The sequence below is a fragment of the Ochotona curzoniae genome, unplaced genomic scaffold (assembly GCF_017591425.1).
Source record: "Ochotona curzoniae isolate NIBS_2020 unplaced genomic scaffold, NIBS_Ocur_1.0 scaffold_2476, whole genome shotgun sequence".
Lineage (NCBI taxonomy): Eukaryota > Metazoa > Chordata > Mammalia > Lagomorpha > Ochotonidae > Ochotona > Ochotona curzoniae.
In genome coordinates, this window is record NW_024467095.1 from 21,564,884 (window position 1) to 21,588,650 (window position 23,767).

The 23,767-nt window shown below is 42.5% G+C and overlaps 1 protein-coding gene across 1 annotated transcript in view; it reads right to left on the minus strand.

Annotated features, from left to right (window-relative positions):
- The window catches only part of CNTNAP2 (contactin associated protein 2), a 1,623,532-nt gene that overhangs the window by 185,048 nt on the left and 1,414,717 nt on the right, over window positions 1–23,767 (minus strand). Inside the window, exon 17 of the mRNA XM_041002153.1 lies at window positions 8,725–8,943. Within this exon, the coding sequence (XP_040858087.1) occupies window positions 8,725–8,943 (219 nt within the window). The remainder of the gene's footprint in view (window positions 1–8,724; window positions 8,944–23,767) is intronic.

The following is a 23,767-nucleotide window of genomic DNA, read 5'->3' on the forward strand; positions in this document are numbered from 1 at the left end:
GTGAATCTGCTGGTTCACTCCCTAAAGGAATGCAGTGTCCAAGGTGAGGACAGGTTAAAGCTGCCTCCAGCTCCGTCTTTGTCTCCCATGGGAGTCGCAGGCGCCCACTCACTTGGGCCGTCTCCTGCTGTATCCCCAGGCACAACAGCAGGAAGCAGGGTCACAGGCTGAGCATCTGGGACTGCAATTGGCATTCCAAGATGGGATGCTGATGTTGCAAGCAACTCTGCCACAAACTGCTCCCAGGAGGATGATGTTTGAGATTATACTCACCAAAAGAGAGATCAAGCAGTATTTGCGGAAATTAGGTACAAAAATAACCTATGACCAACTAATTCCTCTGGAAACACACGTGTGAAACCCATGCATACATTTACTGAGCGGCTCAACAGAATCAGAGGAAAGCTGGGCATACATCAGCAGAGAAGAAGGTAAGTGACCCATCACTGAACACTATACATTGCTCATCAAACTACACAAAAATGTATCTTAAAGACACAAGACTGAGTAGAGAGAATAAGAAACGAGGAAATTTGTAGCACAACCCTATTTATATTAAGTGCAGCACATGAAAAGGATTCCATCAATTTTCAAGAACAAACGTATAGGTGGTGAGATCAGAAGTCACATATATGAAATAAATTCAGATGGGAGCCAGTGATGGCAAGATAATGAAATTGGGAATGGAGAAACAAGGAGGAAAAGTAACAGAGGGAAATGACAACAAATGAGGAACTCCATCAGATATAACAGCAGGGCCAAGGTATCTCTCACTGCAAGGGCCTTAAAACCGAGGCCAATGATGAAGGGAGAATAAAGGGGAAAGGTTTGCTGGGCGACAGCTCCATAGACTTGACCATGAAATGAATAAAGGTAGACATCTTCTCTCATTTTCCTGGGGTAACACAGGAAGAATTAACCACCACTTCCCATCCATATCATTTGATTGGCAATGGAAAGTCGGAATGAAAGGCCACGTAGTTCCTGAAGCATTTGCCCGTGTGGCATATAAGCTGCTTTATACGTAGGGGAAATCACAGCAATAATTCCATTCTCAGTCCAAAATATTTCTCTAGCAACCCCTGCACCTGTCATTTCCGCCTTAGAAATAAGTCGTTCAGCACCCATGGAAAGCGGCAGTTCAGACTCCTTGTCAGGGGAAGCCTCCAATGAATTTAGAAACGTGTGTTCAATGTGATGTTACACAGAACACGTGGAAAGCAAAAGCTAAAACTGTCTATCATCACTGAGCTCACATTTAAAACCAACTGTAAAATAGCTGGAACTGCACAAGCGAGTTTGTTTTGATCACAAAATGACAGCGCACACATCCAGCAACTGTGAGTGAGGAAAGACCACCCTCAGCTTGATGTGGCTATAAGCCGGGGGGGCTGCAGTATTGCGAAGAGAGCAGCCAACTCCAGCGGGATGCCCAGTCAGAGCTGGGTGTAGTTGGCCAGGTAAAGAGAAGACCCCCAAGTGCTGGCAGTGCTGTGGTGAGCCTGTGACTGGGTAGCTATCCATGCAGGAACTTCTGTATTTTACTTGCATTTTTGCTTTGCATACAGTTTGATTTCATTTAGTGTTTTTAAAAAACTAGATCTTAACTAGCAAATTATTTTATTTCTAAACTTACAGCAATAGTTTCAAATCATGACATATTCCTCTATTGCCATGCGGGGGAGAACCAGGAACCAGTAAAGGTTGGGAAGGAAACTCTTTGCATTAAGTAGCCAGCAAACATCTCAGCTGCTGTCAAACAAACACAACACCTCAATTTGATATCATGGAGGTTAAACACCATATTTGGGGTCTAGACTGATTGGAAATCCTGTCTTTCCTAATTTTCTGACTTTTTTTTTTACATTTGTCATGCTTAATCTATGGAAAATACCAGTTTTCAGGAAAAGAATGTTGGAGAAAGCTGATGTAGAAATAGCTCCTTATTTTTGAAATCAGATAATTTAGGTTTGAATATGTTTACTAGAGAAGTAGCAAAAGAGGAATGAAGACTAACTCAGAGAATAATAAAAATGATACCATTCCTTTATTCATTAATTCAGTTGTTAGCAAATATGCTTGGGTGACCCTACCCATTGGCAGGGTAAGGTCTGTTAGGTCTCTGCTGTCACGGCAGTGGACCTTCTGAGAGAGGACACACAGATAAAATAACACAGGACAAAGGGACCCAAGTTGAACTGTGAACAATAAGTGACAGGCGACATTCTAGGGTGAATGGTGAGGAACACCTCCCGAAGGAGGTAAGAATGGACAGCAGGAGTCCGTCCGCCATTGTCGGAGGAAGTATTTCAGGCAGAATGAACACGTAGGGCAAAGAATATCACGCAGAATTAACCTCAGAATTTCAAGCAATACACCCAGGCAGTAGAGAACAAGTAGGATACTAGTCATAGTAATCTAAGCAAGAATGTCACACTGGATGCCAAGGAGTGCATTTGGGGCACAGCAGAGACGTAGAGTCTTGTGACTGAGCATGAATGTGGAGTGTTGAATCAAGAAAACTCCAGATTTTAGGTTTCCATGAAATAGGGATAGATGATGTTGGGGAGCTGGGTGGAGGAATAGGCTTGGGATGGGCATTGAACATCCTGCTGTACCTTGCTTATTCTGAGATGCTTAGTAGATATCTCAGTTGAGATTCTAAAGACAGCAGATGTGGAGTTCCTGTGAGACGCGAGACCAGGGGGTTCAAATTTGTCATCTGCACATAAATAGTGTTAAAAACCATTGGAAGTTGGACTGGATTGCATTATTCAGAACAAAGTGCACTGATACAGTGAGGCAAAGCAGGAGAGTGATTGCCATGGAATGCAAGAACACTTCAAGGAACACCTGTGGGGTGCTGCTGAGCGATCCTGGAAAGGCCAGAAAAATGTGTTCTTGCCTGAGAGAGCCACACCGACCTTGTTAACTTCTGTAAAGGAGAGCCCAGGGAAAACCACAGAACTTATCTCCATATCAGAGAGACTCTTAAGAAAGGAGATTCCTTCCCTACTTTCCGTGAAATTTTCTTGTTCATCCAAGCCCTTTGTGTCTGACAGTGACCCACAGTCCACCTTGGTATTTGCTCTCAAGACTTTATAATTCTTGGACTATCTGACTTTTGCAAAGACTGATCCCTACCCTCTGTCTTCATGACCAAGAGTTGAACTTCCTAAGAGAGACACTTCTGTCATTTGAGCTGTGAAAACCCTGATTGGGATACATTCTTCTACTCAATGAGGAGGCGTTCTGCTCAAATTATAGACAGCTGAATGTACACCCCATAGCACTGCACTCTTCCAAATGCCCCACAGGCCACAGTATCATTCAGTTTAGGGATCTTGGTTTAAACTGAACAAGATGGCTTTGGCCCTAATGTTCCCATCTGCTTTATTAAATTCAGACAGGTTTCTCTATGGCCATCAATCTCTGACTACCACCATTCCAACCTTCTAAAGGAGCTTTTACTATTATTGCAGAAAATTTGTACTTATTATTTCTCTGTTGCTTGTGATGTAAATGTTTCCCAAAGCCTTTTGCCAATTTTACAACTTTTGAAACTTTTTTAGGGCCTTACGGGCCATGGCTCAGTGGGTTGAGCAGTTGCTATGGAAGTCCTCAATTCATGTGAAAGTGCTGGTTTGAGTTCCAGCCCTGCTGTTTCTGATCCAATTTCCTGCTGGGACAGCAGGGTGTGAAGGCTTATGGATTTGGTTCCTGCTGCTCTGTGGCAGACCTAGACAGAGTTCCCAGCTCCTGGATTAGATGTGGCCCAGCCTCAGCTGTCATAGGCCTTTGGAGAGTGAATTGGTGGATCAAAGATCTCTTAATTTCTTTTTTTTCAAATAAATAAATATTATATATTTATATATATATATTATATATATATACATTGCAATATATATAGTATATATATTATTTCTTTGAAATACAAACAAGGAAGAAAGGATATCTACAAGTCTCCATAACTTCTGAAGGATACCTCACCACCGGTTGTAAAATTACCTTCTCTCATAAAGATCTAAGATTTATTTTCTCTTTGGGCAAAGCCAGGAAAAATAACCTGTGGTTTCTCCAGTGTCAACTTTTAGAAACTTTCTCAATTATATGTTTTATGGTGAAAAGCAAACAAAAGTCTTTCCAGCTCTTAGTGGAAGTGAACTTGAGATAGACTGTGTTGGAGTGAACGCATTTTCTTCTTGCTTTTTCAGTGGTATTGCTTTTAAGATGACCCTCAAGTTAACTATTCGCAAGTTTGGAGCATAAAGTTTGGGAAAGAGCTGTCAAACCAGTCATATTACTGAGTGAGGGGAGTTGGGTTGTTTCATGGGGTTGTCAATAAAACTTAGCTCAGAGAGTGGTGATAGAACTCTAATTTTCCTTGGTTTATTGATTCATTGAACGATTCTCAACTCTTCCATTACTCCAGGAAGAAAAGGTCTCTGGACACACTGTCAGATGCAGATGAGGCTGTGGCTTCCTTGATCCCCACTCATCTGGAACCCCTAAGGACACTGACTCTCCTAGCAAAACTTCAGATTTTTTTTTTTCATGTAACACACAAGAAATGGAAGACTGGACAATAATTTTTTAGCTTCTGAGCTCCAAAGAGCTTCCAGAAGAGGTGTGAGCCAAGGGAGCTGACTTAAACATTGATGATTAGTTACAGTGACTACCATTGAAGAAGACTGACTTCTTTTTAAAGCTTATGAAAGGCTCCTTTAGATCTGTTCATCTTTTATCTCCTCCTTAAACTGCTGCAACAAACACTGAAGCTGTCTGGTCTGTGCTTAGCATGAGGCAGGTGAAACCCTATATGAACCCCAAGCCATTAACAGCCAGCTCTACTCCCCTCCATGACTTATGTTCCCCAACTCCTTGCCCATGACCTGGGAAGACGCTGGGCTCTGGGCTGGGGGCCAACAGTTAGCATTCTGCCTCGCAGTGCTGCTACTGCTGCGTTAGCTGCCAGGATTCCAAACTCCCTGGTGTGTCTCTGTGTCATAGAGTCTGGTAGCTTTCATGTTTTATTATGAGCATGAAGATGTTTGCTGTCCTCCATCACCAAAGAAAAATGTGGCTCAGGGTTGCCACAGAGGCCTCTGGTCCAGCCAAAGGTACAGGTCATCATGTGGTCTAAGGGTCTCTGCTGAACTTGTCACAGGACAGTCAGTGATGCTGGGTTAAAAAAATGTGAAAAATTATCCTGTATTTTGCAAACAAATACTAGCAACTGATTTTTTTGCCCTTCCTGTGTCACTTTTAATTTTGAAACTGATTTGTTATTTTTCTACTAAATCAGAATCATAGCTGGGTTCTTATTACTTTCAAATGACCTGTTAGCTTCTTTTGGATGACAGCTTCTAATTATATTTTAGACATAGAGTGAAGAGAACTCTATTTTCTAATTATTTTCCAGTTGCTTTGGGAAAGATGTGAACCTGGTCTGACCAACACTGTTCAGTTGACCTCCCAAAGGTGCACTCAGTGGACAACGTCAAGAACAACTTTTCAGGCCTGGCGGTGGCGCAGTGGTTAAGGTCCTCGCCTTGCATGCCCAGGATCCCATATGGGCGCCGGTTCTATCCTGGCAGCCCCGCTTCCCATCCAGCTCCCTGCCTGTGGCCTGGGAAAGCAGTCAAGGACGGCCCAGGGCTTTGGGACCCTGCACCCATGTGGGAGACCTGGAAGAGGCTCCTGGCTTCGGACCATAGCATCGGCTGTTGCGCTCACTTGGGGAGTGAATCATCGGACGGAAGATCTTCCTCTCTGTCTCTCCTCCTCTCTGTATATCCGCCTTTCCAATTAAAAAAAAAAAAAACTAAAAATAAATCTTAAAAAAAAAAAAAGAACAACTTTTCAGTGTTTTAAAGTGGTGTCAAAGCCATTCCTTTTCTAGAACCCTGGCTGAGTTCCTGGCTAATTCTGCTCCATGTCTTAGCTGTTGGCCACTGTGCTGGTATCATCTTTTTGGATGGACTCTCACTGGCTTCCATGGCTAGGAAAAAAATTCCTGGGCTACTCAGCAGCCACTGCATCGGTAAGTGGAGCAGCCACTGCATCGGTAAGTGGAGTACTAGAAGAATGGTTTTGATGTTGAGAAGCATTTTTGCAGTAGGGCTTTCTCTTAGGGCTCTTGGATTAAAGTGTTCTTCCTTCAGGTCATTTCAGGTCGGTATTTTGGAAAAGAATAAATGAGCCAGTTGGAAGGGATATTACACAGAGGAAGAAGCAAATTAGAAGTTAAAGGGCTCAAAAGAAAAAAAAAAAAAGAATTCATTTAACAAACATTGGCTCTCTACCAAGAATTCTGTTGACTGCTGAGCATATAATATTTCATTTAATCCTCAGCTGTAGGAAGGGACTCTGTTCACATTTAACACAGAAATCTTTAGTAAGTTGCCACTGTTCTTTGAGCTGGCAAGTGAAAGGAATTGGGATTCCAGAGTCCATGTTGCTAAGCACACAACGCTGTAAAGCTTAATGACCCCTTAGTGATGCTGACCTGGTTCAACCATTCCCCAGCACATAATCATAAGCGTCTAAGATTGGCAGAAATGTTGGGGAACAAGTAATCCAACTCCTTTACTTGGCAAATGAGAAACTAGAGTCTCCAAGAGGGAATGTATTTAGGTTTGGTCAAGAAAATAATTTTTATTAGAGTTAAACTAAGACCAGCAACTTAGTTTCCTGAATATTGAAGTGTTTGGGAAAACTAGTTTTAGGGTTTCATAGCTGTAGCTTTTTTTTTTTCCCTGAAAGCAATCTTCCTCCCTGTTGCCCTTGGAATAGACTTCTAATACAAAATGATATTTCTCAGATTGGCTTACACTGCTTGAGTCCGGGAGATGTGAGTCGTGCCCACCTCTAAGGTAGCAGGAAGACAGAAACTGAGGCTTAAGAAGTAGCTGCCTTGTCACAGCAGGGCACTGTTGTGAAATTTGCCTGTTTGAGCTCGACAGTGGTCTCACGACTAATGGATCCAGAAGGCAGTGTCCTTCCCTCGTTAGACTCCCAGCATCATCATTTGCTATTAGCTTGTTCATAAAAGCTCTCTTTTTCTGTGACATTCTCTCTCCTGATTTCCTTTCACATTTTTTCCCATTCCTGTTTTTTTTTTTTTTTTTCTGAGATGTCCCTTTTTGGCCTCTCCATAGATTATGTTGTCCATAGAATTTTGCTCTATTCTCGGGTCATCTTTAAAATCAATCAATGTTCTTCCTAAGGTTATCATAAACAGTTCTCCTGTGTCTTTTGCTTTACAACCTTTAACGAGCCTCCAGAATTCGGAGGGCCAACTAACTATATTCAAGGATCAGAAAAGCAAAAGCTACAGTTGTGCTTCACATTGCAGAAGCAAGATCAGAAAACAAGGAATGAAGTCAAGTAGGGTCATGCGATACAATGAAAACTACATGGAATCTACCCATCAGTTTGGGGATGAACAGATTTCAGGTAAAGTTTGGTCTCAGAAGTGTGGGCGGGAGATATTGATGAAGTGAAATTTGCTCATCTGTCTTCAGCAGGAATCAAGGGACTTGATATTTAGCTAAGAAAATAATGTATGATGTGATCAATAATTTGTGGAAAGGATTTAGAAAGGGCTGTGTTCTATTTGGGGTTGAAAAGCATTATGTCATGGCCAAAACTTTGACTCTTTCATGTCCCTTTGGCTGATGGGGCTTTTGAACAAGTCAGTCTCCTTTGCAAAGCACTGGACCAACACTGCTGTTCTGTAATTTTACACTTCACACAACGCAGGAAGATTTCTAACTGTATCTTTCCTTTTTTATGTCATTCAGATGTTCTTCAAGCATCCCAAGATAAACAGGGAAGATCCTGTGGGGACTCCAGCTCCTGTTAGAATGAAATGACTCAATGAACTCTTCCGTATGGTCATCTGGGTGGCACTGCTATGCACATGAACAGTAACCCATCATCAGAGTTGATTGAATGGATCATTTCAGAAAAGGAGGTCTCAGAGAATCAACATCCACAAAGTCCTCCAAAATCCTTCTACCCAGTCGAGGAAAAAAATGTTAATTTGCTAAAATATTAATACTCTGGGGAAAAAAAAAACCCACTAAAACTCACCTAGCCATGGAGGCAGGTATTGATTTTAAGTAATTCAAGGTTCACCTTGACCATGGCAAGTGCAAAAATATTGATGTAGAATATTATATTGGCTGAACCCATTTCCTAAATCGATTGCCTAACTGGCTTTCTGTGTAAATTCTTTTTGGGTGCCGACCTGTTTTCCATGCACAGAGATGCTGTGTCAGGAGAATTGCAACTCATTCTCTGCCTAGAGCTTTGAAGATGAGCAGGCAAAGGGAAGAATTTCTGTGAGTCATTTATAGCAATTCTAAACTTAGCCTATGTGTGTCTTCCTCTCCTCCCTTTTTCTTCCCTTCCAGTACCCTAAAGGATCAAATTATTTGACATCACTCCAACCAGAGATCTAATGTTTCAGATGACAGACCTGACAGATACCCCAGCCACTCCTGATTTTTGAGATTTTGTTCTTGAGGACGTAGAACGCTGTGGCATTGCAGCCGATGTGGGGCTCCTGAAGGCAGCTTCCTCCTTCCATCCATCACAGAACAGAACTGGCGGCCTCCTCATTTACTCTCTCTTACCCCCTTTAGAGGTTGGATGTTTTGTGCTGAGAACATTCTCAATGGCCAGAGAAGGAATCAAGATTGCCCTTCTGTGACTTACCAACAAAGAGCTGGCTGTAGAGTTCCAAGCGGGTATGACCTTCGGTCGGGGCTTTGCGGATGTGCTGGGGCAGCCGGTCCACCTGCAGACTAGCCTGCTTGACATTCCGCTCTGCGGTGACTCGGTGCCATTGGTCATCGTTGAGAGGGGAGGGCGACCTCACCACGATCTCCACAGGCCCATTTCCAACATCAAACGAAAAGGACACTTCTGTGGCAGCTGGGGGAGCACAAAGTGCATAAGATACATCAGTGACTTTTCTCCTCCCAGGTATCCAGACAGCAATGAATTCTTGGGGAAAACATAAAGCAAAAACAATTGAAGCCTGTCACTTGCTATGAAACTTTATGGCAGAACCATTGGGAGAAGGGTTGAACACCAATCCGTTACTGACCAATAACCACACCAGGTGCTCCAAGGCCAGTGCTTTTGCAGGTCCCTGGAGGGAAGTGGAAACACCTGTGCAGACTTTCTGACTTAGATGGTCTGGAGCAGGCACAGGCATTTCAAAATCTCCACAGCACACAGCACTACCCAGCTACAGTCAACAGCCGCCACCCTGGGGAATGTACACAACTTGATGTCACGAATCTTTGTCATTCCTATTAAAAGTTAGGGACCTATGACCTGCTGAGACAGTAAGGGTGATTACTACTGTTCTGGACCACCAAGAGCAACACCACATTCCTGCCAAAGAATCGCCTATCTTCTGTTGTAGCTTTGTTGCTGGACCCTTCTCCCAGCTGACCCTCTAGCATCAACCACGTATCTTTTTCCTTTTCAGAGATTGCCACCAAGCGAGCCCCCTTGTGTAATAAATCATTCCGCTCAACAGGCAGACAGCCTCAGTGGTGTTCTGTCAGCTCCAGTTAGCAGTGGCTGGCTTTCTTCACCTTTACAGTTTTATGCTAAGTTCCCAGGTGACCAGTGCATAAACACATTTTCAAATGTATATATATGTATATATATATATTTATATTTTCTCGCAACTGGAAGCTTATTGCTGAAACAGCACACATGCCTTGCGGCCCCTTAGGCTTGGTGAATTCTTTTCAACATTAAAGATGTGCTACACCAGTGCCTTCCCTGACTTTTCTTATAAAGATATTCAGCTTCCCCATCCATCAATAAGCCTTCTGCCTAATCTCTAAGCAGTTTAATTAAATATCTGTCATTTTTTTTTTCTGGGCTAATGGAAAATTCAGCTCCTTTTGCATTGCCACCATTTGTAGATGGTGTCACAAGCAATCAAATTTCTAATTCAAAACCCACAGTGGGCCAGATTCTCTCAGGACACACACTGCTCCCTGCTTCTTGGGCCCCCCTGAAAGCAGCACTTTATTGAGCTACAGGGCTATTAACCACACAGCTCAATTTCATCAACCTAATTGTATCAAGGAATTTGATCCTTCTTGTCGTAAGAAAGAGAACTTTAATTTTAGCACCTGTGGTGATTCTGCAGGCTCTCCAGGAAAATATCTCAGCTAGATTAGAAACTTCTGCCTTTCGGAGTCATCACAACTAGATTTAACTTGCAGGCCGATGACCTCCATCAAGGCTTCTTTGAAGGGATGTGCAGAATACAGGCAGAGGATAATACAACGCCCAGACGAAATGCTCTTTCTCAGTAGTTCTGATAGAGTTGATGGGGGAAAACATAGTCTTGATTTAAGATGAAATCTGTCCTGTTCTTGGAGTGCTACATTTTAGCAGATGCATTTTTAAATGTAACTTGTCAGAATAGCAAGCGAACAGGGTTCCTGGGCTAAGGAGGAAAGATTGTTCCGTTTTTCATGGCATCAACTGCCATCAGGGAAATAGAATTTAGGGGCAAATTGAGTTTAACCCTAAGGTTTGACTCCAAGGGATAAATGCAACTTGAATTTCCTCTACTATTTTCCTCTACTGTGGTGAATTCTTGACTGGGTCTTTAAATTGTCACTATTGGGCCCAGTGTGGTGGCCTAGTGGCTAACGTCCTCACCTTGCATGCACCGGGATCCCATATGGGTGCCGGTTTGTGTCCCGGCAGCCCCACTTCCCATCCAGTTCCCTGCCTGTGGCCTGGGAAAGCAGACGAGGATGGCCCAAAGCCTTGGGACCCTGCGCCTGCATGGGAGACCCAGAAGAAGCTCCTGTCTCATGGCTTTGGATTGGTTCAGTTTTGACCATTGCAGCCATTTGGGGAGTGAATCAGTGCATGGGAGACTTCCTCTCTGTCTCGCCTCTCTGTGATTCTGACTTTCCAATAAAAATAAATAAATCTTAAAAAAAACTGTAACCATTTGGAGATACTCTAGGTGCCTCCAATCACCGGAAACTATCCACACGTTCTCTCCGCTAATCAGGTAGATCCCCTACTTCTTCATGCGGACTACTGTCTTCTTGGCATCAATGCTCTTCTATAGGGAAGGAAGAAAGTCTTAAGTTCTTGCTGGCGCTCAGAGCTTTCCTCCCCAACTGATTATAGTAAGAGGGCCCGTGGCTGAGGGTCTCCCAAAGCAACTTCCTTCTCAAAGAGCTTCCACTCAGCCACTTTTCCAGAAAGATTTACACATTTAGCCCAGCCCATTTCCCTTGTGCTGCCTCTAGGGAGAGGGATCTGCCAGGCCCATGCAGGGAGTTCCCTTTTTCAACCACTCAACGTTGGCTCCCTTGACACTGCTGAGGGATGCCTTTGAAAGATCCCCGTCTCCCAGTGAGCCAGCCAGAGTGTCGTAAAAGCTTCTAAAGTTCAGCGTGCGGCTGATTGCTCTTCGTCTTCTGGGTGAGAGCAGCTGACATTTCAAAAGAGATAATTACAGCAAGAGTCACTGAGCGAATAAAAGGGAGGCGGCAGAAAAGACACTAGAGCCAATTATACCGTCCTTATTTCACGCGAGTCTCCAGTTGGAGAGTGAAGTGTTGCCCTGTGTCCGCCCGTGGAAAGGGATTTCTTAGAGACTGGATATATTCTGATTTCCAAAAACTAAGGTGAAAATTGGATGCATGTGTCGTGGCTCATGAGAAAGACTGCAGTAGCTTAAATAGTGTAAAGAACTGGGAAGGGTTTGTGATTTTACCCTGCCTCAATCAGTGAATGAGTGCTGGCAGAAGGAAGGGGAGCCCTGGGTCAGACAAGGGACTTCCACACTCACCACATTGCTGGAACTTGAGGTTCACGTTGCTTTTCGTTACCTCCCCTTCCCCAAACGAGGAGCAAACACGGAGCAAGCTCTGGGAGCGTCTCCCGTGTGGTAGCGTTGCTTCACAGGTGAGGAAACTTAATGTGGGAGGCGCCAGTCTCTGAAAAGATTTGGCTAGGAAACCTCTTTCACCTTTGCCCTGGAGAGAGACACTGCCTTTATGCTCCCGGCCAGGAGAAGGCGCTCTTAGCCATTTACATCCTTCCAAAGGCAACTTCATGGAGCATTTTCTTCCAACAATCTAGCTACTCCCTTCTTCTCCTTTGTAAGCTAAACTGATTTTGCTTAGGATGTTTTGTGTTTCTAGAGTGTTACGATTCCAATAAGGATAAGCCTTCCCCAAACCCAGATGGCAAAGCAATCTGAGACACGCTCGACAATCTTATGTGCTCTACCAGTAACCCATGTAGGATGGGACGTACTTTCTCCTGGTCAATGAGATATGACTGGAGTTTCCCGGTGGTCTTTGGAAGGAAGTCTCTTGGCTCATTAGAGGACTGAGCGAGACCTAGTCCCTCTTGTCTTTGATGTTGGATGGGAATTTTGTGATTTCTAATGTTACTGGAGCAATGTCACAGACATCAGCATCCTGCAGAAGATAAAGGATGCAGCAGGGAGATGAACCTGGGTCCCTGCTGACAGTGTCCAGCTGCAGTGTCATCCTTGGTGCCTCTGGTTCTCTCGTGAGATAGTCATCACCGCGTAAGTCATTTTTATTGTAGCTGCAAGCACCATAGCTGACTTAGGAGTTGGTTCTGTTATTAGTTTATCTGAACTCTAGTCTTTGCTACATCTTTCTCTTTGGGGCCTTGGGTTTGTTGATACCCAAAAGTGAGGATTATATCTTTGGCCTATATCCAAGAGTTTTTATGTGCAAAATTGGTCTGGAAGCCGTAAATTAGATTATTTCTAACGCCCCTGCCACATGCAACAACCTATAATCTAATTTCTAAGAGAGTCTAAGAAAAATAACAATGAAATATAGTGAGTTTTTGTGGGAGTTTTAGATATTGACTTATTACAGGGAGAGGAGGCTAACATTGAAGTGAAAATGCTCAAGGCAGCATATTGGCATCAGAGAAAGGGAACTATGGCAGAAACACAGACGAATCATGCTCAATTATGATTTTTACCTGAATGATTTACAATAATAAATAGGACAAAATCAATGATAATGTCTGTATTTTTCCTCCTTTCATGTATAATTCCAGTAGGTGGCTCTATTTACTCTTGTTCTATTTTAACACACGTTTCCTCAAAAAAGAATCCTGGATGAATGTACGAGTGATTAGTTTAAAAGCTGACTGGAATGACAGACTTTTTGGAGCTAACTTCTTCTACAAGAATGTGGGGGTAATCTTCAGGCGTTAGACTAAACATATCAAAGGTCGCTGATAAGTCTGACCATTCAATGTAGACTTGCAATGAGCAAAGACTAAGGTGGGTACACACACACACACACACACACACACACACACACACACAGAGCTCTCACTGGCGCAGATTGCTACTGGTTTGCTTCGCTATCCATACACTGAAATTCAGGGAGTGACCATTTGAAAAGGGCTCTTGGACCAAAAAAAATCTCATTTGACCCATCCACAAAATCAGTCATTGCTCTAACAGCTAACTTCTACTTCACAGTGGTGAGTACTATGAATGTCTCTTCTATTCTTCCCCCAAAGAAGAATTGTACATCAAAAGATAAAAGAATCTAGGCATGGGACACTTCAAAAACTTAGTGGAAATGAATTAAAGGATATGTTTATTTTTTTGCACAAGATTTTTTTTTTTTTAAATTCTTGTGGTCTTTTTGTAATAGCGTATTTCCCCTGTACTTTCTGAAGATGCCTCGTAAGAAAGAAATCATGATCAGGGGAGCTGGAGCTATGGCCACTAAAGGGAACCAGAGAGAAGAGGAGAAGCAAAATAGAAGAGGTTCCCTGTCCCTATCGAAGGAAGGGGCACCCTAGGGATGCTCCCATCTCCGCGGCAGCAACGGTTTTCTCACTGCTGGGCCATTCTACACAGACACTCCAACTGCTTCTCACCTTAACAGTCACCACACTGCAGAGGCCACTCTTCACCTCACTTGCTAAACTAGTTACTGTTCCATTCCTGTTAACAGATTCTTGGAAAGAATTACTTCAACTTTCTGGGTCTATTTCTGTTGTTGTTAGTCTTTTTCCAACTCCACTGTATAAGACTGTTTCCTGCATTCCATAGGAAACCACTCAAGAAATATACTTAAAATACTTATCTTCTTGCAGAGTTTCTGATTCAGTAGGGTCGTGGAGTTTGCGTTTGTGTTAATGCAACATGGTTTTAAGGCAAGTGGCCCTGGAATCCTACAGGAAGAAACTTGAGCATTGCCAATTTTCTTTTTGATAAGAACCCATGAATATTTTGCTTCTTTGTCTCCATGGAAAAATATCTGTCTTTCTTTGCCTGGGAGTTTTGGGTCATGTCAGATGGTCTAAAATGTGATATACTTATGTCAGATATACCAACGATGTGGTATTTCACAGATGTATATGTGGCTGAGTTTTGCAGTTGTTTAGGTAGCCACCTCAGAGAGACCAACAATGTGGTGGAGTCTGGGGGGGGCGGGTATGTGTTACACAGTTCAACCTGAACACAGAGGGCAGCCATGTGGGCAGTCAACCATTTCAATGCAATGGAGCCTCAGTAGGCACTGCAGACCCCAAGGCTTAGGAAACTTGCCTAGTTGGCAGTGCCCCACACTCCCTGTTACACTTCACTCCCAGGAAGGGAGTGTATTCCTGACTGCACAGGGAGAAGAGAACTAGCAGTTCAGCAGGTGGTGTTTTCCTGGGACCCCACTCTGGGACCCCATTCTCTGCCTCTTCCCTGGCATGCTTTTCATCCACAATCTTTCCCTAAAACAACTGTGGTGTTGAGTACAGCAGCCTTCAGGGAGCTTTGGGAACCCTTCTAGAAAATTATCAAACCTCACAGTGGTTTGGGTGCTTTCTTGAAATTGTGATTGTTATCAGAAATATATGGGGGAGGCTTATGGCACCTGTGGGTTCTTGAATTTTGCATTTAGTTTTAAGTTTCTAAAAGCAAAACCAATCACATCTGTATGGAAGCATATGATCAAACCCAGGAACACTGAGACCTAAAGACTTTGGAAAATTGACTTCAATCTTCAAGGTTACCCTCACTGCCGAGATAGGGGAATTGATGCTGTTAAGATGCTAAAATCCAGTCATTGCTAAGTAGAGGCCTTTGGCTTTCCTAACTATTTCATATTGCTTTCTGTATTTTAAAGAAAAATAAAAATTACCTATTTTTCCTCATGTAGCCTTAGTTTGTGCATGTATAGATTTCTTGGGCCATATATACATATTCGCACCAGAAAACTTGGTGTTAAACACATCTGAAAAATAATGTTGGCAAAGAAAATTTATGTGAAGTCTTTTGGAAATTCTTCAAGGAAATGCCTAGAGCTTAAGAATCAATGTTATGAACTCATTTAAAATCTCTGGTATCTTGATAACCTCTTGAGTATGGGAAATATTTTTCTTTGTGTATTTTGGCCTTTAAGCTTTTTATTATGGCTTAAAAAAATAACTTCAAAAACAAAGGCATCCACAGAGAAAAGGAAGCAAAGGGGAGATACCACTGGCCATGCAAAGCTAGAGAGCTATCTTTAAAATGCAAAGCTTTTCTAATTTTAGCTTTCTGCACGCATCTAACCACCTTCTGAGAATAACTCCTTGAATATTAATGGGCCCTGATTTAAAAAGGAAAAAGACAAAACTCATTCCAAAATGATGTATGGATTGAAACAACACCCTGTGCCTTGTATGGTTCACGGAATTGCATTTTAAAAACCGTCATGATTGAAATGAACAGAAACAGACACTGCACTGGGCAGAGACAGCCCAGTTAGGAGACTAGATCAAAGTCCCAGATGGTGACTCCAGCGACAGAGCCTTTGGGATGAAAGAACATACAGTATCTGCTTTACAGAGATCTTGAAACTGGACGCATTGGGATGGGGTAGAGATGAAGAAGTGCATAGAGGAGGTAGATGGATGTCAAAGGAACAATTATTCTTGCCCACATCCAGGTTACAAAGCTGAAGAAGAAAAACTCATGGGAGGAAATGCGTTTTGGTAGAGGAGAGCAGAGCTAACTGATGTGGATAGTTGCAGGTGATGTCAGAGATGGTTGTGTCATACATGGTGCAAGGTACATGACCTGGGAGAATTCAAGAAGGGATGGTGGGATCTGAGAGTGAGAGGAGGGAATCCTTGCACTACGGGAGGGTGGAAGAGCTTCCAATGGCGGGAAAAATCTGACAAGATTTAATCTGAACTATTCTGAAGTTTAAAGGGAGGCAACACACTAGTCAACTAATTGACTGAACTGTGGATTGCGATCCTGATGGGGATGCTGCCAATGGAGAAATATCAACAGCATGCTCTTGGGATGAAGGGCTGAGGATGCACAAGTCCCAGCCTGCTGGTAAGATAGCCAAGGAGGCATCGCTTTCCAGGTGTCGGCCCCGCCTGTGGACAGCTCAGATCCCAGACAGGCTTTTCTGTCCTGGTTTGTGGCAAATGTTTTCTTTCTGGCAAGTTCTTTCAATGCCACCTTGATATAACTTCAAATGAGACGTTAATGAAAATTTTAAAATGATGAGTGAAGAACTATATTCTTTCTTAAAAATGATGTATTTATTTTTATTGCAAAGACAGAGAGAGAGAGGAGGAGAGAGAGAGAGGAAGATCTTCCATCCGATGATTCACTCTGCAACTGACCGCAATTCTGGAGCTGTGCCAATTCAATGCCAGGAGCCAGAAACTTCTTCCAGGTCTCCCAAGGCTTTGGGCCATCCTTTACTGCTTTCCCAGGGCACAAGCAGGGAGCCAGAAAGGAAGTGGGGCTACTGGAATTAGGACCAGTGTCCACATGGGATCTTGGCACTTTCAAGGTGAGAACGTTAGCCACTAGGCCACTGCGCTGGGCCCAGAACTATATTCTGCAGGGTATGGATTCAGAATATAAGCAGGGATCCTTTCTGCTTTTCATTACAACACCAGCTGTCCTTCAACTGTGGTACATTTGCAGAATTGGACAGAGAGTGGGAAAAAGCTGAAATTATACTGCAGGGTCCATGGGGACCTTGAGGGGGAGTGGAGAGAGAGATGAGAGGAAGGAAAATCACTTTCCTTTTAGAGAATATGCTTTGCAAAGTGTGAAAGATTTCTGTAAGTGTTCCATTTGTCCTGGAATCTTTGGAAAAACATGCACAGCTGGTCTAAATTATTTTTATTATCTTTTCATGTAGCTATCATTAATTCTTTATCTTCCACTTCATGGTGAATATTAGCAATGTGGAATATGGATCCAGTGAAGTTCAGGCTAATTCTCTGCCTGCGGCACCAGTATCTCTGATTGGCACTGTTGTTAGACCCGGCTGTACCACATCTGAACCTGCTCCCAGCTTGTGGCCTGGGAAAGCAGTGGAAGATGTCTCAAGTCCTTGGACCCCTTGTACCCACATGAGAGACCCAGGAAAGGCTCCTGGCTCCTGGCTCCTGGCTCCTGGCTCCTGGCTTCAGATCAGCTCAGCTTCAGTCATTGATGCCATTTGGGGAGTGAATCTGCATGGAAGATCATTCTCTCTGTCTCTCATTTCATCTATAATTCTGCCTTTCAGATACAAATAAGTAAATCTTAAAAAAATAGGAATATAGAGTCTAAGGACTGTACAGTCAAGATACAGGATCTGGGTCAAACGTCCCCTAGACACATCGTTAAGTCGCAGAGAAATTAGTAAACCTTTGTGATGTGGGTTGGTAGCAATTAACAGCAGAGGCTTAACAACACTTGGCTATAGCTCCGTGTGTGCTGAACTGCAAAAACACTAGCAAAACTCCATCCTCTCCCACGTAGACAGCAGGTAGCAGGACTCCTGTTCTCCCTCCTGCCCAGTACTGGCACCAGCTAAAAGCATTCAGTATGGTTGCAGGCTGCATCTCCCAGGATGCCCTTCAGTTCATTATAATGTGATAATATGAAATTGTCATGGTTGGAATCACCACTCCCGTTGTACACCTAATGCTATGACATTCTAAGCTTTCCAAAAAGAAGCATGGAAATGCACAGTACTTTTACCCTCCCCTTGAACACTACTCCTTTGAATGTCCGATGAACCCTCCATCCAGCCACTATCTCCAGCACCTTCCAATAGTATAAGGATGACCCTGACCTTGTTGATTGCAACCCTGCCTCTCTTGAGCTTACCTGCACTTAGTATGTACTTTGGCCTTAAGCAAATCTTGCTTTCTTGAGCACCTTTATATCTGTCTCTTTCTTTAATTTTCTCCTGGAGACACAAGGACCTGGACCAAGTCTAGCCAAGGGACACTCTGACAACACTTGACATCACCTGTTTCTATGAAGTATAGAGATGCACCACAGCACCCCTGATGGTTGTGCCCACCAACACTAACTTGAACAAAGCACTCATCTGCAAATGTTCAAATGTCCAATGTTCGATAGTGATAGTGAGTCATCACTAAGTACTCATTTCTTTGTTTTTAATTGTACCAGCTAAAATGAAGAATTTCCTGTATATATTGCAAAAGTAAGTACTCTTCCTTCCCTAAGATTACACGCATAAACATGTGAGAGCCCTCTGGCTGCTGATTCAGTGATTTTCTTGAGAGCAGCTTTTTTGTGGCTGAGCCAAGCTGGTCGTCAGCTTCCGCCTTGGGAAGGGCTGACATTCATCAGCTGGCTGAACGGCAATGGCATTGGGAAGAGGGCCATCCACTAGCAGCCCTTTTCCGTTGTCTGCTTGGTATTCCCAGATGAAGTCCTCCAGGGACACCCTGTGGTCCTGCTCTGCCCCTGGATGATGCGGGCGTGCTCAGGACTCAAAAAGCAACAGCACACTACATGTTTAATCAACACTAATGCCATCACATGATGAGGTGTGATGGAGGATTTGCAACAGTCAGATCAAAATGTGTGAACATACGCCTGTTCACAGTTAAGCCCAACAATGCTGCATGTTGGACTCAACAGAACACTTGGCAATTGAGGCAATGCATGTCACAAATTTTTTTATTCCATGTTCTCATTTGATGACAAAGGTATCTAACTAACCCTCCCCATGCTTATCTGTCCCATGGAGAAGGCCAGCAGATGACATAACAAACCTCAGAACATTTCAGATCAACAGTGTGCCAGCTAATAAAACAGTTCATTTGGTTGTGCATTCTATTAACTATATTAGAAAAACAATAAATTCATTTTGGAGAGTCTGCTTTTTAAAGTTATATAATTTTCAAATTTACATGCCTTCTTGGTGATTCTGATATGTTCTTTGCCTTCATTTAAAAAACAACTGCTCAAGTTCTGAAAACATTGACTTGGAAATGTATTTCTAAAATATTTCATGAGAAAAGTAGGTTACAAAATAGAGTACACCATATGAACTCATTTTTATAAAAAACATAAAGGCAGAGAAAAATATTTGATAATGCGGACATCCAAATGGCAGTGTGAGGATGTTACAATAAGGGATAGTGGCTCATATCTTTGCTTCATCCTCTGCTTCTCTGAATTTTTAAATCACCCGTCAGCAAACAGTGTTTGGGTAATTTCATGGTTACAATCTGATAATATCTGCTTTCTTTTCAAAGGTGATATTTTAAGCAAGTCTATTCTGTAATTTTATCAAGTGTTTAATTAGAGGGATTATTTAATCAAAATGTGGAGAATGAGATTTAAATAGTGATAATTAGAGGGAATTTAAAGTTACAGTGACAAATTCTTCCTTCTTTCCTGTTTTTAGAAATTTAGATTAACAAAAAGTAGTCAGATGTTACCATAAAATAATTTTGAACAAGATATGGATTTTTTTTTCCTCGTAAAAATGGCTAAAACTCGGGGCATGTTATTTTTCAAAGTAAAATTCTCACAGGTCTGAAGTGCCAGCATGTTCTGATGTTTAAGCTAATGTATACAGGAATCTGAATGCGAGATGAGCATAATTCAGTGTTATAATTACACTTGACAGATATACACTTCTTCTATTATTCATTGGCTCTGTTACACTTCGCCAGCAAGACCGTGTAGAATATTAAATATCAACCCCTTCTCCATGAGAAGTCATTTAGCATTCCCCTCCGTTCTCATCAGCGGAGTCAAATGCAGAGATGCAGAAAACCACATTTGATCGCTTGAACATCATCTGCAACGGCAAGAAAAATGAATCCTCTCCTACAAGGATTTTGGTCCACCTTATGATCCTTTGTAAAACTCCTGGGACAAATAAGAAGGGGGTCATTTCAGTATCAGAAGGCATCTCACTGGTCTTTGGGCTTCAGTAAGATGGTTCCAAACTGCATGCTGACTCCACAATTTGCTTCTCTACTTGTGTTTGCCTATATTGTTCTCTCTCTAAAAAAATGCCTTTATCCAATCATATACAACTGTATACACATCATGAGGTCATCATGCAATGTTTCAACACATGTATCATGGTGCAATGCCTGCAATTGCAATTTGGACCTTATCAAATTACTTCATTTTTTTATAAGGATTAAAAAAATAATGACCAGAGGATCTCCCTTTTTCAGTCACTGGAATTTTTTAAGGGGATGAATTGTAATGTAATAGTTTATTCTTCTTGGCAATTCTCAGTTCTGTGTCAGAACACTGTAGCATTTTGAAATGATGTAAGTTGTAACGGTACATGTATTTGAATGAATTAGTGGAATGCTCTAATTCACTGTATATGGCACCAGTCATTTGAATTCTTTGCTCCTTGTAGAGCAGAGAAGTGGCCAGGAGTCCTGTGGGTGACCTTCAGACAGGTAAGTGGTCCTGTGCCTGACCACACTGTGGTGTGCTGTGACTATCACAAAGGCCAAAGAAATCTTTCCTGTTGAGAGCTTATGTCATGGACAAGTTTGTAGATTTTTAAACTGGGAAAACTCCCTGTGTTTTTCAATATTTTTATTCTGTTTAAATGCCCTTCAGATCCCATTTCAACAAGTTCAAGTTGGCCTGTGTCATTTGAGACATCACTTAAAAACAGCAATACTGAACACCAACAAGAAAGATAGTTACAAAACATCAGTGCACTATGCAATGATGTGTAGATCGGAAATCACATTCCAGGTTCTGAACAATCAGCTCAGAAAATTCTAGAATGTGGTCTCCTTGTAAATTGGGCAGGACCTAAACTAGAAGATGAAAGCGACAACACCAACAACCAGCACCAACCACCAAAAGATAAACCAGAAATATGACAGAGATAGAAACAGGTCTTCAAAAAAATCAAAGATTACATCTCTGCTAGCAGCCTGATCCCACGTAAGCTTTCATGTAATCTTTTCTTTTCCCCCTCAAAACTCCTAAATTGTTATTAAAGTGATCCTATCATTTCAGTAAAATGTGCCTTTACAAAGAGAAATCCCTTCACCTTTCCCTTGTATAATATGTTTTTTTCTAAGCTCTCCAGTGGACACAAGCCAGTCCTGCGTTCTTGCATGGTTTTCATTGCGCCATGCGCCGTGCTTGTCTGACAGTTTGCGGAAGCCAGCACCGTTGCCCTTCCCCTTGTCTTTGGCTCCTGGAGATTTCTTTGGGTTTTGAGCTTTTCAAGGAATCTATCCCGGCCACTCAGGGCATTTCCATGAAGCTCTGTTGGCTGATTTATAACACACCACCTCCTTTTGCTCTTAACTAGCTGTGAACTAATTGGTCCCCAGTGTCCTCTTGAGCTGAATCAGTTCTCCAGCTCTAGTTCCCACACCGACTACGGCACTGGCTCATTTCTTGAAGCATTGTTGTCAGGAAACTATTGAACTGCCAGCTCCCAGCAAGGCAGATGGAAGATCTCTAGCCTCATGATAACTTAGATTTCACATATATTTCTACTTTTCAGAAGTAGAAATAGTTTATTAGAGAGTAACGGTAAGACAAGCTTTCTCCCTTTTCTGTCTCAAAATGTGTGAATTAAAACGTCCTGGATTTCTTCTCCTTTTTGGAGGTTCTATTGTCTTCCAGCTCGTCCGAAGCATGCTCATTCTTGTTGTAGGTCTTTGTGACATTTTAAACATGACACCTTCTTTGAAGGGAATGATTTGGTGGCCCACCATCTATACTACTCAATGTTGAAATGATTAGAATCAGAGATAGTGAGCTAGAAGAAAAATTCCATCAAAATCATAGCTTTAACGACTGTCAGCATTTCTCTATGGGTTTGATGTACAGTCTACACATGACTCAAGCAGGCACTAGGTGAAGACCCTCACGAGTGAGGATGCCTTTGGGCAGCACCGTGGCACAGAGGGTAAGCTGCTGCCTGCCAGGCCCACACTGGAGAACACTTTGAAGTCCTTGCTTCTCCTCTTCTGATTCAGTTTCCCGCACAGACATGCTGGGAGGCAGCACATCATGGCTTACGGACATGAGCCAGATGCATATCCGGGCTCCTATCGTTGGCCTGGCTCTCCAATACGGCAAAGCAAGTAAAGCATTGAACATAACTTTTGAGTTTTCTAATAAGTATAATGAGGAAGTGGATGATGAAGTTAACAACAATGGTGGGCACGGGAGAGTCTTTCAGGTGAAGAAAACGCATGTCGGTTTTGATATATTGTGGGTGAGATGCCCATGAGCTAGTCTGATGGCTTCTTAATTAGCATTGACTGACATTGATGAATATTTTAAAGAAATCTTACGATGGTATTTATTTCAAGAGTTATGTGGTCGCCAATTATTTGGAGCAGGTGTCTCTTATTTCCATGGAACGTTCTCCCAGACCTTAAGAAGAAAGTGACCCACCGAATGAGAAAGTATGTTGCTACTTGATGGGTTTACACAGAGGGAGGGCGGAGGTCTCTGTGTAGAATTGATAATGCTGAAAGAGACCACAAACATGACCTCATTTAACCTCCCCGTTTTACCAAAGAACATGGAAAAGTCTGGAGACGTTCAAGCACCAGTCTTGGGTCAGTCAGTTCAGAATCCTTGCTTTACATTCTTTTATTTCTTACAGCAATCACTAATCAGAATCATTCTTTACATCTCAAATACTCATGAAAAGTTGAGTCCACAATTAGATTTGTAGTACAACATTGAAATATTAGGTTGCCTTGGATAAGCAAGAGGAAAATTCTCATGTTAGTACCTTGCTTATATTATTAAAAAAACTCAAAATATGTCTTTTGAAAATGCTAAATAACACCATTACAGCGCAGCAGCCCAATTAGCCGAATCAATATTTCTGATGTCTACATGACTCAAGTTCTTTTAAGAAGAAAGTTGTTCCAATTCATAAAGAGTGGAAGATCTATTGTCATTAGTCCACTCCTGATTCATTAGTTGTCACAGATTGGGGAAGATTTGCTTCTGTCATTTTCTTGAGCATGTGCATTGCAGAAGCCCACATCTTAGAAATGAGGCTTTTCCCCGAGTGCCTTTCCCTAAGATTAGTAGGATATTAGTTTGCTGCATCCACACTGTTGTGGGCGAGATATGACTGCTAAATGCAAATATTTTCTCGGAGTCATCCCGACATCCGAAAAAGCACAAGCTTGTCCAACGTGGAAGGTTGGAACGTTGCAACGATTTTTGGTTGCTTTTCCTACATATTGTCTGTTCTGTGAGTATTCCTTTCCAAATTCACCAGCCCAAATACCCTCCACAAATTTCTTCTGAAATCCCTTTTGAATCATCCCATAAAATTAAAGACCCTTTAGATTAGTTACTGTCTGTTAGCAAACACTTCCAAACATGTCCTTCCTCAGACTTCAGTACTTTATGGGCCTGGCGGCGTGGCCTAGCGGCTAAAGTCCTTGC